Raw genomic sequence first — 12,369 nt, forward strand, 5'->3', positions numbered from 1 at the left:
CATTTCCAAGGTTTATAATACAACATTTTCTGTTAAGAATAATTATGTGGAAAAGTGTAACAGATGATTCTCCTCGGTCTAGCGGCTAAAACACCTATCTGTCGAAATTGTAACGCTTGACTCGACCCGGGTTCGATTCCCCTACTAATCAGAGTTTTTAAAAAAAATTTAAGTTGAATAAAAATAAAAGAGAATATATTACTTTACTTACAACATGTAATGACTGAAATTAACTTGGCCTAGTGGCTACTACACCTTAGTTCCCTCTTTCCTCCTAGTCATCTTCAGGTTCGAATCCTATGAGATGTGTATATATATTTTTTTTCCTCCAAAATTTGCAAATCACATTATCAAATTTTCCAAATGTGTAGATATTAATCCTTAGTTTTGATCTCATTTCATTTTTTTCTAGTTTAAGAAAGAAGCACACTAACATTCATGTATATTATTCATGCATACTCTGGAAGCCCATCCTGAACTATCTAAGATCTTTCCAATGTATTTTACTATAAATTGTATGGCTAAATTCAATTATGTGGAAGCAACTAACAGATGATTCTCCTCAGCCTAGCGGCTAAACCACGAAACCTATGATACCGAAACATTTGTTCGACCCGGGTTCGACTCTCCTACGAGTAATGGTTGATTTTTTTTTTTGTTCAAACATATATCTCAGGAATCGAAGAGTCTCTTCCAAACGACATCATGTAACTCAGTAACCGAAGAGTTTCTTTTCGTCAAGATTGGCTGTTATATGATTGGTTATTTCAGTAACTGACTTCAAAAATCGAAGAGTTCCACAATAATCAAGAGTTTATTTTAACTGACTTCAATAATCGAAGAGTTCCTTTTAGTTCTATAAATATAAGGGACGATATCAGACCTTTTATTCACTCACTTCATTTCGTCTGATTTATCCTTTTGCAATACAAGTTAGTTTTCGATTTTTCTCATTTTCCATTCAATTCATGAACTTTTTTCTATTTCTATTTTATCGTAACATCTTAGTTTCGATTTTGTTGCAGGACAAAGTTTCAATGGAAGGAAGTTCAAAGAAGATGATGAAGCGTCCCATAGAGGAGGTTTACGGATGTGATGCCGCCGAAGGTTTCAATAAGGGGAAGAAGGAAACTGTGGTACATTACAGGGCTCTTCTTCGTTTGTCCAACGAATACAGGCTATCTGAGAATGATTGGAATCTGGCATCCAGCAAAGCAAATTCAATTGCTGTCCAAATCGAGTTGCTTGAAGATATTATCAAAGCTGATGGAAAATTTGATTTAACTGCTGAGTTGGAGAAACTCAAAGAAGAGCACTCGGAAGCGGAAGGAATGCTTGCTGATGTGAAGGTCAAAGTCCCTGATTGGGATAAACTTGGCGAAAGTTGGCTGTGTCATGAGTAATTTCATGTTATCATCTTCTCTTTTTATGTTTTTAAGGACCACATTATGTTTGATTTTCAGTTTTTATTTTAAATGAATAAGTACTTTTGTTTCTCTTGTGTTGTTTCTTCAATTAACAACCTAAATAAAAAAATTGTTCAATGTTTTTCACTATTTTGTAATGGTTTGGCCTAGTGTTCTTGTAACTTGGTTATCTGATTTGCTTATTTGTTTTTGGAAAGCCATCCTGAATACATAAAATGATATCCAGATTATATAAATCTATCGTCTGTGAATAAATAAGTTCACATTTACTCTGTTATCGAATATCCACCGTAGCCTAGTGGCAAGCCCTTCTACTCTTAGTGTACCCTTATCACACAATAAGCCGTGTTCGATCCCCGTTGTGTATACTCACATTTTTTTCTGTTTTTAATTAAATATTCAAAAGTTATTTTCGTTTTATTATAGCTTTTGGCAAGTATAACACCCTTGGTACAACGGCTGCACACTTTGATTCTTCTTTCGAGAGTTCACGAGTTCAATCAACATCAGATCACATTCTTTTTCATTTTTTTTTTGTAAACTTTAAAGGAATTTGTTTTTGGAAAGCTATCCTGAATACCTAAAATGATATCCAGATTATATAAATCTATCGTCTGTGAATAAATAAGTTCACATTTACTCTGTTATCGAATATCCACCGTAGCCTAGTGGCAAGCCCTTCTACTCTTAGTGTACCCTTATCACACAATAAGCCGTGTTCGATCCCCGTTGTGTATACTTACACTTTTTTCTGTTTTTAATTAAATATTCAAAAGTTATTTTCGTTTTATTATAGCTTTTGGCAAGTATAACACCCTTGGCACAGCGGCTGCACACTTTGATTCATCTTTCGAGAGTTCACGAGTTCAATCAACATCGGATCACATTCTTTTTCATTTTTTTTGTAAACTTTAAAGGAATTTGCTAGGCTTTGGTGCATTTTGCTTTCTCACTCTTTTTCTGGAAACCCATCCTAAAAGTACCATAAGCATTTGACAATTCATCAATACATCCTAAAAATTTTTCAATAACAATCTAAATGAAAAAAACGTTAGGGATTCATTACAAACTTAAACTTAAACGTTAGGGATAATTAATATCAAAGTAGAAAACAGAGTAGAAAACAGAGTAGAAAACAGAGTAGAACAAATATGACATTTTCACTTCCTTTGACCTTCCTGGAAATCTTTATCCATAAACTGGTCGAAGATCTCACAACATAGCTTGCTTCGTAAGTCCATCGCAGTTTCATCATTTATATTAGCCATGCTCTTCAATCCCAGTGACCTGCATTCCAGCATCTTCACAACAAAAATACCACAGTTGTATGGAAATTTTGTCTTTGGAAGCCCTTCTGCAAACTTAACTTCAAATGGACTGATATCTTCGAAATTAACCTCTTCACCAAGAAGTTCCATCTTTATGGCACTAATCAACACTGTCATAAATACCCAAAATTATACAATAAATCAATCACCAACAGACAACAAAATGAATATGTAAAAATGCATCACAAGCACAAGCAGCAACAGACAACAAAATGAATATGTAAAGAGTTTTTACCTGCCAGTTCTTGGATTTGATTAAGAGCACGTTTGATATTTGCTTTTGGAAGACCACAATGGAAGAGTGTGATTGTGTTGTCCATCAATTGTATCTCCACCCCAATATAGTGATAGCTCAACTTATCTTCAATGACACCATATATAACATCAACATCTTCCAGCCATACCTTCTTTGGATGTATTAAACCTTTCACAAGTTCGCCTACACAGCCCTCCAATAACGTTTGTTTTTTCTTATGTGGCTTCCTGACAGATTCATAAGCGTACCCAACCACTTCTAAGAATTTGACTGGTACAAAGCATGCTGCTGGAAGATTGTTGTTGCGGAACCAAGCACCTTGCTCAACCCTCTTACAATTTAGCATTTCAAATGCAACATTTATGTGCTGCCAATGTAACAATATAGTTAGAAACTTCATATAGAACTGCTATAACATGGACATCTAGCATAGCTCAACTCAACCTCTTCCTAAACATATGACACAATCAAATAGAAGACAGAACAGAGTGTTGATTACCTCTTTGTTGAGATTGTTTTCTGCATCGTCCATTTTTTGAAAGAACTCTTTTTCAATTTCTTTTCCATTGATATAAAACGGTCTGTAGTTGATAAAATTAACTAGTATCAATCGAAACTTTTACAAAATAAATTAGGAATATTTATGCGAGGACAAAAAGTTGCTTACACACGATATATGCCCCGTAGATCCATCCAGTGTGCAAGCCTTGAAAACCGAGGAAATTCAGGTGTCACAAATGGATCAATTGGAAGGATTACCTCAGGTGTTACAGGTATAGGAGGGTTTCTAGGTCGTATTGGCCTCTTCTCTTCTCGCTGTAGAAAAGGAAGCAAATCTACTGGCTGAGCATTTGCTTTCTTCTTCTTACCAACATCAGGCTTCCCCTTTAATTAAAAATAAAGACAAAAATTCAGGATCGTTTTTATCTTTATACTTGAATGCCTTCCTAATATGAAGTAAAAATATTTTTTATACCTTTTTTGCATGATCGTCTTGACTTGGTTTCACACTCTTACCCTGCTTTACTTCCATCTGTGAAACAAAACCGATATATCAAACTATTGACCTGAACTTCAATTCAAGTGGATCTTATTCATTTTTATTACCTCTTTTGCCATTTTCCCAACACCATCTTCTGATGGACCAGCTGCTTCATTTTTCTTACAAGCGACAGCCTTCGCCTTCCCCTTTTTGAATGACAAAAATTCAGATACATTTATATCTTAATTCCTAGTATGATGTATAAATATTTCATACCTTTTTATCACCATCTCCTTCACTTGGATTCACACTCTGCGTCTGCTCTTCTTCCATCTGAAAATCAATACCGAGATATTAAACAAATGACATTATTTTTCAATTCAAGTGATCCAAGGCATTTGTTTTACCTTTTTTGTCATCTCCCAAACACCATCTACCCATTTTCTTGGTTTTCGCATCTCAGAATGGTGGAAGTAAATTTGTTCTTTAGAATTGTTCAAAGAGACAAAACACGAGCCATCAAACAAAATGACTTTAACTTTTCCAGCGCACCAGGCACCATTGTCGAACGCCTCCACGTCCTGCATTAGCTCATAACTTTTCTTCGCTCCAGATCTCTCAGGTGGTGGTTGAGGACGTATTCTGTCAATTGATACACGTGTCTCAACACTCCTTTTCCTCTTCTTTTCGTCCAGAGACGGGACGAAGTACTCAACTTTCACCATCTCAACCCCATCAACCAAATATGTTGCCAACACATTTCCTGGATACCATTTATGACAAGTATTGTCATCTTGTGATGAAATCTCCACATTTGCTCCGATCTCAAAGGGATTTTGAACTCTGCTTTCTACATCCTGTGATGGTTTAGATTCAAGGATATCCAGTCATTTTGATAGTTGCTGTGTATTTATTAAAGGTTTTAATGAAAGTAATACCTTATTTTGCTCTGTTAAAAGATTTCTGCGAGCTCGGGTATTTGGCTGTGTGTCGGAAATGTTTGGTGAAATGATCTCATTCATAAGCTCGTGAGTCTCCTGAATTCAGGAATGGTTGAATGAACACGTACAAGGGCTTCCAAAAATTACTTGAAAAGTCCAATTTTTTAAAGAAGGTACCTGCTGCGTCTGAATTGGAGTAAGGACTGGAGTCTCAATATTCTGTTGAGCTATTGGAGAACCAGGTGTCTCTTTCGTGATCTCATTCATAGGCTCTCGTGTATCCTGAAGTCAGGAATGGGATTATGAACTCGTACAAGAACTTCCAAAAATTAATTTAAGTACAACCAAATTCATAATTTTATAAATACCAACAGTTTTCAAAATTATACTTGCCTCATTGTTAAGTTGTTCATCTGCTTGATCTGCATTGGCTTCACCTTGTCTGGAAGCCGTCTCATGAAATGGAGTTGTGTCAGTCTGTGCAAGTACAACAAAAATTAGGAAGGCAATCCTAAATATGTATAACATCTTCCAAAATTACTTGACAACTCAAAAAAAAACTGAATCAAGAACTAGATAAACATTAATTTTAATTTCCGAAAAAAAGTTACCTCATTGTTTGGGTTTCATATGAAGTAACTCTTTGTAGTTTCTCTAGTTTTGTCACACGTTCTTTAATCTGTTTCCTGTCTTTTTCAATCAAACACAAACGATCGTTCATGATCCTTAAATTATCTCCCACCATCTCGCTGATTCTGTTGATCTTTGATTCCAAAGACTCCTCCTGATACGAAGAAGAAGCTTGACTCATCCCTCCATTCCCAAACAGTAAAGATGCTCTTCTTATTTGTTCATTAGCACCGTATAGGTCTACTGACATGTTTCGCCAATCTCTAATTTTAAACTTATAACCTCTCTTGGATAAATCGGCCATGTCATCCAGATCTTTATTAGCTTCGTCTTCCATGCAAACATCAGCTTCTGGATCATTAGAAATAGGAGGTAGGATGCATGTGACCTTAAGCTGAAACCATAAAAATAATTAGCTTTTAAATGGAGAATCATAAGGCAAAACAGAAACAAGAAAAAAATAATGTAAAAACTTACATGATCTTTGATTTCAATTAGGAGAACATCTATCAGCTGTGGAGAAGCTATTTGAAGGTACTTCTCACACAAAAATATTGGGGTAGACGGTTGAACGCTCAGAATAGGAACAACTTGACTGAATGCATACTGTAGCAAAGGTACTGACTCAAGTATCCATATAAGAAATGCCATAGGGAATCCTTGCAAATCATAATTGTTTTTGTCGAGGCTTTTGTCGACAGCTCTCTGAAGTGATTTTAACAGCAAATTATAAGCTGTTCTCCCCCATGGGTATGTCATCAAGACATCCATATCCTGCGCTATTTTCACATAATCCAAAGTAAAAGTTGTGCCACCGTCGAGAAGGCTCTTCTGTAGTAGTATGCTCTCAATCAGGAGGAGCATTGCAAGGCAGAATCTCTCATCAGAAGCATCTTCTCTTGTGTTTCTGAGCTGCTTCTCCACGTCCTTTACTGTATGAGTACGCCCTTTTAGGAAGTCCCACTTAAATTTCTCGGTTTCCTCTCGTGGTTCTCTTGCTTCACCACTACATTTCAAACCAGTCACCATGTGGAATTCTCTTATAGAGAACCTCATTGGCTGAGCACCAAAATGGAACCATGCTTCGTGTCTCTTCACTGTCTTGATGCTTTTGGTGAGAACTGCGTGCACTATCTTAGCTGATAATTTCAAAGACCTCTCTCCAAGCTTGATCACCGGTCCCAAAAACGTCCCTCTTATTCTGTTGAACTCATCATTTCCTAGAATTTCCTTAACAGTTTTGATATAAGCAACTATCGAGTGTTGGTTTATCGATATCGTCTTCTCTGGCTCTGATCCAATCGGATACCTCAGCTCAGGCAGTGCTAGTCTTAATGGATCTCCCATCTTGTTTCTATCCTGCGTAAACAAGAAAAATTTTATTTGTCTAAATTAATTAAAATCCAATTTTCAGGAAGGGTTTCCTGAAACAATACAAATCCTTCCTGAGTCTATACACATGCTTTCACATGAACTAGAATTCTACCAATCATATTAGGTTAAAACGAGGAAGTCTATACACAAGCAAAAACCAGGAGACCAATCTCTCAGAAAGAAAACACACATAAGGTTGAATCTGCAACATACCTTAAAGAGATAGAGCTCTAGAAATGGTTTTTCTCGGAGAATAGAGAGAGCTCGCGTAAAAGATCGAAAGAGAGAGAGAGTTCTGGAGATGGGTTTTCGTCGGAGATCGAGAGATATGGAGATGAGAGAGAGATTCGAGAGGCGGAGACGAGTGAGATTCGAGAAGTTTGAAACGGCGAGAGTGTTGAGACGGCAAGAGTTTTGTCTTTTTTCAATCGAAATGTATTGTTTTGGAAACCTATCCTATATTAATTGGTTTAAGTATGCTTATGTAATATTCTTTAACAGATGATTCTCCTCAGACCAGCGGTTAAACCAAGGCATTTCATAACTCAAAAGTCTCTCTATCCCCGGGTTCGATATGTGGTGGATTCAAAATCAATTTTAATTTTTTTTTGTGTTACAGTTTGGAGTTAAATAAAATTAAATGTAATCCATTAACAGATGATTCTTCTTGGCCTAGTGGCTAAACTCCCACACTATCCAAATACGCAAACTCTCTCCCTCTGGGTTCGATCCTTTGTGGTTCTAAATTTTTGTTGTCTGTAAACATCACAATTTTAAGCTTACCATATACATGTCCAATCCTTAGTATATAATCTCATTTCATTCTTTTTTACATTTGAAACACTTAACTTTTTTTCTGAAAACCCATCCAGAAACATTATTTTAACCTTCCAAGATATATGATACCCAAAAAAAATACTTGATATCCTTCCAATCTTTCTTATGTAACCAGACGCCAACAACATAACAAAATAAACAGTCATAACTAAAACCGAGTCTTAACTAAAACAAAAAATGTTTTCATGCATCATTCTCATTTCCCAAAGCTCTCATCCACAAATTGGTTGAATATCTCACAAGACAAGGTTCTCCTTAGCTCCAATGCATTGTCATCATTAATCTTTGTCATGTCTCCTATCTTCAATGACTGGCACTCCAGAATCTTGACAAGAAATATCCCACAGTTGAAAGGATGTTTTGTCTTGGGTAATCAATCTCAAATGGAATCATCTTCACTTTATCTACCTCATCACCAGAAGATTCCACCAGCAGATTAGTAATCAACACTGTCATATTTAAAAATCAATATCAAGATAGAATCAGTTGAATATTTCAAACCAAGAAACAGTTGAATACATCAAATACAAATTGTTTATACATACCTGTCAACTTTTTCACTTGAGGAATATCAATGCTGTTGCTTTCCTTTTGAAAACAATCATATACTGTGATTCTTTTCTTCTTCAAATGAATTTCCATCCCAATCCAGACATTGCTTTTTTTTCCAAGAGTAATCCCATACACAACATCAACATCTTCTCCCCATGTCTTCTCTGGATATACCTTCCCTCTCACAGTATCTTTAAATAAATCGTTGAAAATCTTTTTACCTTTGACCTTTTCTTTCTTGTAAGCCAAATCATCAGAGAGCAAGCAATGCAAGAACTCCATAGGTAGGAAGCACGCCTTTGGAATCTTGTAGTTGTGGAACCAAGCAGCATTCTCATTTCTTCTGCAATTTAGCATTGCAAAGGCTCCATCAATGTGCTGCAAAAAAAAAGGCAAACATTATCTAATTTGTTACTATATAATTCCTGAAACTAAACAAATCCTTCCTGAATTTTTTTAAAAAAAAAAGCTCAAGGCAAGAACATATGTAAACAAATTACCTCTTTCTTAAGGTCCTTTTTTGCATTTTCCATGCTTTGAAAGAAAGATTTCCTTATCTTATTATCATTGATTGATAGGGACCTGCAGTCGATTAAAGATTCAAAGGAATTACCAAACCTCTTATACATAAATATAAGAATATATAGACAAGGACAGAAACATGCTTACGTTTCATGCATGCCGGGCTTTAATGTCATCCAATTTTGAAGCCTTGAAAGCTTATGTTCCGCAGGAGTTGAAAACGGATCAACTGCAGGTATAATCTCAGGTATTACAGTTAAAGCCGGATTTCTGTCAGACTTGAATGGAGTTTTTGTGTCTCTAGATCGTTTAGGCACCCTCTCGCTCCTTCTTAGGAAAACATTATCCATTCCTGAATTTTGTGATGAGGCAGCAGCTTTCCTTTTCTTATCAGGCTTCACCTTTAATCAAACAATAGACACCAAGCAAAATATTATCAAATTTGTTGCAATCGGAATTTCTGGAAACCATTCCTGAAACTAAAATGTATGTATATCAAACAATTCACGTGAAGTATAATTCTAGTTATGATTTACCTTATCTGCCATCTTCCAGACTCCATCTTTCCATTCTCTATGAATTCGCAAATCTGAATGTTTGAATAGAATAGTTTCCATAGAAGTATAGAGACACACCGAGTATGTGTTATCACCAAGTACCATGCTAATTTGTCCGCTGCTCCAGCCATTGTTGTAAAAGGCTTCTACCTTATCCATCATCTCAAAGGATTTTTGGTCACTAGTTGGTGTTGCAGGACGTATTTTGTCAGCCGTGATAGTATCCTGAAGTTTCTGAAGTCTATGTTGGTCTGTGAAGAGTGTCGTGTACTCAACTGTCAGCTCCTCTAGTCCTTCACACAGTTTAAGATCAACAACCTTTCCTGGATACCATATTTCGTCATCAGTAGACAAAATCTCAACCTCTGCGCCTATTTGAAAGTGAGCTAGAAGCCTGCTTACTTCAACCTATTAAAAATGAAGATTCAGTAACATCAGCGGTTTTAAATTGTTAGAATAATAATTAAAGATCAAATATACTCGATGCATACCTCGTTTGTTTCTGAAAAATCTATAGCACTTGTCTGAAGATGCTCTGTTTGCTGAGTAATAGGCGGCATCTTCGAAACATATGTGGAAACTAGCTCAGTAGTAGGTTCTGTAGTATCCTTGAGATTTTCTTCTGCTTGATTCTGCTCTGATGGTGTCTCATCGGATTGATCTCCCTCACTTGTCTGAAGGTGCTGTGTTTGCGGAGTAAGAGGCTGTGTCTTCGAAACATCTGTGGAAACTAGCTCAGTAGTAGGTTCTGTAGTATCCTTGAGATATTCTTCTGCTTGATTCTTTCTGCTTGATTGTGTATGCTCTCCTTCACTTGTAGAAAAATATTGGGTCGCAGTTTCTGTCTCACTCTATAAGACAAAAGTAAATGGTAAGAGTTAGTTGAATAGAAAAATATTACATAAACATTTTAAATATTTCTTCTTACCAAAGCATTCTTATTTTCTTCAATAACTAGTGCAATTAGTGAAGACAATGGAGAGGAAGGTGTGTGATGCACAGCATGTGTATCCTCCTGTAATAACAGTAAAATAAAAGAGGTAGTTATGAAGAAGTTTCTACAATTTAAAATTCAAGTTGTACTTATGAAAGACATTTCTATGCTTACCTTTTTATTGTTTGCTGAAATGATCTCAGTCAATGGCTGTGTAGCCTCATACGTTTCCTCTGTTACCGTCTGCAAAAAAAAAAAAAAAAGTCAGGTAGGGGATCAAAAACACGTACAAAAGCTTTCAAACATTACTTGAAATCTCCAAGATTTTTTGAACATTTACCTGCTGTTTCTGAATTGGAGTAAAAACTTGAGCCTCAATACTCTTTGGAGATATTGGAGAAGAAGGTGTCTCATTCATTTCCAGTGTTTCTTTTTGCAAAACTTGAGTCTGAGCAGCAGGTGACTCAATCACAATCTGCAAAAAATATCAGGAAAGGCCATCATGAATACATTCAATTATAATTTCTAGAGTAAATATTACCTCATCATCTGGTTTTCCTTCTTCTTGATTAGTTTTGGGTGGCGTTTCATCAGTAGAGGTTTGTGTTTCCCTCTGCCAAAAATTAGAAAGGTCTATATATGTAAATCACCCAAAACTAATTGTAAACTCCAACTGTCATTGAGCATATACCTCTTTTGTCAGATTAGGAGTAAAAACTTGAGTATCAAGGGCAGGCGTGTCATCCGATGGCTCTCTCTCAATCTGTAAAAATTATCACGAAGTCAATCCAGAGTACGTTCTAAAGCTTCCAAACATTAACTTAAAAATCCAAGATTTTTTTTTGACCATGTACCTGCTGAGTCTGACTTGGAGTATAAACGGGAGTTTCAATACTCTTTGGAGCTATTGGAGAAGAAGGTGTCTCATTCATTTCCACTGTTTCTTTCTGCAAAACTTGACTCTGAGTAGCAGGTGACTCACTTGTTAATTTCTCTCTCACAATCTGCAAAAAAATATCAGGAATGGCCATCATGAATACATTCAACTATAATTTCTAGAATAAATATTACCTCATCATCTGGTTTTCCATCTTGATTAGGATTGGATGGCCTCTCATCGGTAGACGTTTCTGTTTCTTTCTGTCAAAAATCAGAAAAGCCTTTATATGTAAAAAAAAATCACCCAAAACTAATTTGTAAACTCCAACTGTGAAAACAATATCATTGAGCATATACCTCTTTTGTCAGATTAGGAGAGAATACTTGAGTATCAAGGGCAAGAGTTTCATCATCTGATTCATTCATTGTCTCCTGCAAAAATCAAGAATGCATTCAAGAATATGTACAAAAGCTTCCAAATATTACTTCAAAACTCAACAATATTTTATTGGTTACATACCTCATGTGTCAAATTAGGCTGTTGAGACATTGGAGATAAAGGCGTCTCACTCGATTGTTGCGTGTAATCCTGCAAAAATCAGGAAGGCATTCAAGATTTTGTACAAGAATTTCCAAATATTTTCTTAAAATTTTTGAGCATATACCTCATTTTGTTGAGACTTTGGAGATGCAGCTGATTCAATCATTGTCTCCTGCAAAAATCAGGAATGCATTCAAGAAGTACAAAAGCTTTCCAAATATTACTTCAAAACTCAACAATATTTATTGGTTACATACCTCATGTGTCAAATTAGGCTGTTGAGACATTGGAGATAAAGGTGTCTCACTCGATGGTTGCGTGTGAGACATTGGAGATAAAGGTGTCTCACTGGATCGCTGTTTGTCAAATATTAGGAAGGCATTCAAGAATATGTACAAGATCTTCAAAAAAATACTTGAAAATGCAAATGTAAAAGAACATGTTTTGAGAATTTACCTTTTGTGTCACGTTAGTGGGAAAAACATTGTTGTTTCCTTCCAACTCTGACACACGAGCTCTAAGATGTATGTTTTCTTCTTCTAGTAATGACATTCGATCCTTCATGCTCTTCAGATTCTCCTCCATTACCGTGATGATCCTGTTCACTTT

General features: G+C 36.0%; 4 protein-coding genes across 4 annotated transcripts; all 4 read right to left on the bottom strand.

Annotated features, from left to right (window-relative positions):
- Positions 1-2,437: 2,437 nt before the first annotated feature.
- Positions 2,438-5,486, bottom strand: LOC125610318. The gene is made up of 10 exons (XM_048782670.1): positions 5,112-5,486; positions 4,932-5,030; positions 4,401-4,850; positions 4,270-4,326; positions 4,119-4,199; positions 3,988-4,044; positions 3,679-3,896; positions 3,511-3,592; positions 2,991-3,378; positions 2,438-2,865 (listed from the first exon to the last, which is right to left on the bottom strand). Exons 1-10 carry the CDS (start codon positions 5,199-5,201, stop codon positions 2,588-2,590), a joined length of 1,800 nt encoding a protein of 599 aa, XP_048638627.1. The 5' UTR covers positions 5,202-5,486; the 3' UTR covers positions 2,438-2,587.
- LOC106369579 lies at positions 5,318-6,911 on the bottom strand. Its single transcript, XM_013809715.2, has 3 exons — positions 6,042-6,911; positions 5,546-5,958; positions 5,318-5,411 (listed from the first exon to the last, which is right to left on the bottom strand). Exons 1-3 carry the CDS (start codon positions 6,909-6,911, stop codon positions 5,318-5,320), a joined length of 1,377 nt encoding a protein of 458 aa, XP_013665169.2.
- On the bottom strand, positions 5,770-11,423 carry LOC106369577. The gene is made up of 9 exons (XM_048782671.1): positions 11,412-11,423; positions 10,681-10,815; positions 10,515-10,583; positions 10,335-10,421; positions 9,898-10,257; positions 9,386-9,814; positions 8,997-9,250; positions 8,828-8,909; positions 5,770-8,705 (listed from the first exon to the last, which is right to left on the bottom strand). Exons 2-9 carry the CDS (start codon positions 10,756-10,758, stop codon positions 8,271-8,273), a joined length of 1,794 nt encoding a protein of 597 aa, XP_048638628.1. The 5' UTR covers positions 10,759-10,815; positions 11,412-11,423; the 3' UTR covers positions 5,770-8,270.
- On the bottom strand, positions 10,811-11,698 carry LOC125610319. The gene is made up of 3 exons (XM_048782673.1): positions 11,195-11,698; positions 11,032-11,103; positions 10,811-10,953 (listed from the first exon to the last, which is right to left on the bottom strand). Exons 1-3 carry the CDS (start codon positions 11,372-11,374, stop codon positions 10,828-10,830), a joined length of 378 nt encoding a protein of 125 aa, XP_048638630.1. The 5' UTR covers positions 11,375-11,698; the 3' UTR covers positions 10,811-10,827.
- Positions 11,699-12,369: the final 671 nt, after the last annotated feature.

Source organism: Brassica napus, chromosome A6, assembly GCF_020379485.1.
Source record: "Brassica napus cultivar Da-Ae chromosome A6, Da-Ae, whole genome shotgun sequence".
Lineage (NCBI taxonomy): Eukaryota > Viridiplantae > Streptophyta > Magnoliopsida > Brassicales > Brassicaceae > Brassica > Brassica napus.

Excerpts from the sequence above, each read along its gene's own strand:
- LOC106369577 (XM_048782671.1), bottom strand. The coding sequence starts at position 10,758 with ATGAATGAGACACCTTCTTCTCCAATATCTCCAAAGAGTATTGAGGCT. Across the intron at positions 10,422-10,514 it reads TTTCAGCAAACAATAAAAAG|GAGGATACACATGCTGTGCA; the intron begins GTAAGCATAGAA and ends CTGTTATTACAG. Across the intron at positions 10,258-10,334 it reads AAGAAAATAAGAATGCTTTG|AGTGAGACAGAAACTGCGAC; the intron begins GTAAGAAGAAAT and ends TTTGTCTTATAG.
- LOC106369579 (XM_013809715.2), bottom strand. The coding sequence starts at position 6,911 with ATGGGAGATCCATTAAGACTAGCACTGCCTGAGCTGAGGTATCCGATT. Across the intron at positions 5,959-6,041 it reads TAATTGAAATCAAAGATCAT|CTTAAGGTCACATGCATCCT; the intron begins GTAAGTTTTTAC and ends TTATGGTTTCAG. Across the intron at positions 5,412-5,545 it reads TATGAAACCCAAACAATGAG|ACTGACACAACTCCATTTCA; the intron begins GTAACTTTTTTT and ends GTACTTGCACAG.
- LOC125610318 (XM_048782670.1), bottom strand. The coding sequence starts at position 5,201 with ATGAATGAGATCACGAAAGAGACACCTGGTTCTCCAATAGCTCAACAG. Across the intron at positions 4,045-4,118 it reads TTGGGAAAATGGCAAAAGAG|ATGGAAGTAAAGCAGGGTAA; the intron begins GTAATAAAAATG and ends TTTGTTTCACAG. Across the intron at positions 3,593-3,678 it reads CTACGGGGCATATATCGTGT|ACCGTTTTATATCAATGGAA; the intron begins GTAAGCAACTTT and ends TATCAACTACAG.
- LOC125610319 (XM_048782673.1), bottom strand. The coding sequence starts at position 11,374 with ATGATGGCCATTCCTGATATTTTTTTGCAGATTGTGAGAGAGAAATTA. Across the intron at positions 11,104-11,194 it reads CTCCAAGTCAGACTCAGCAG|ATTGAGAGAGAGCCATCGGA; the intron begins GTACATGGTCAA and ends TAATTTTTACAG. Across the intron at positions 10,954-11,031 it reads CTCCTAATCTGACAAAAGAG|AGGGAAACACAAACCTCTAC; the intron begins GTATATGCTCAA and ends AATTTTTGGCAG.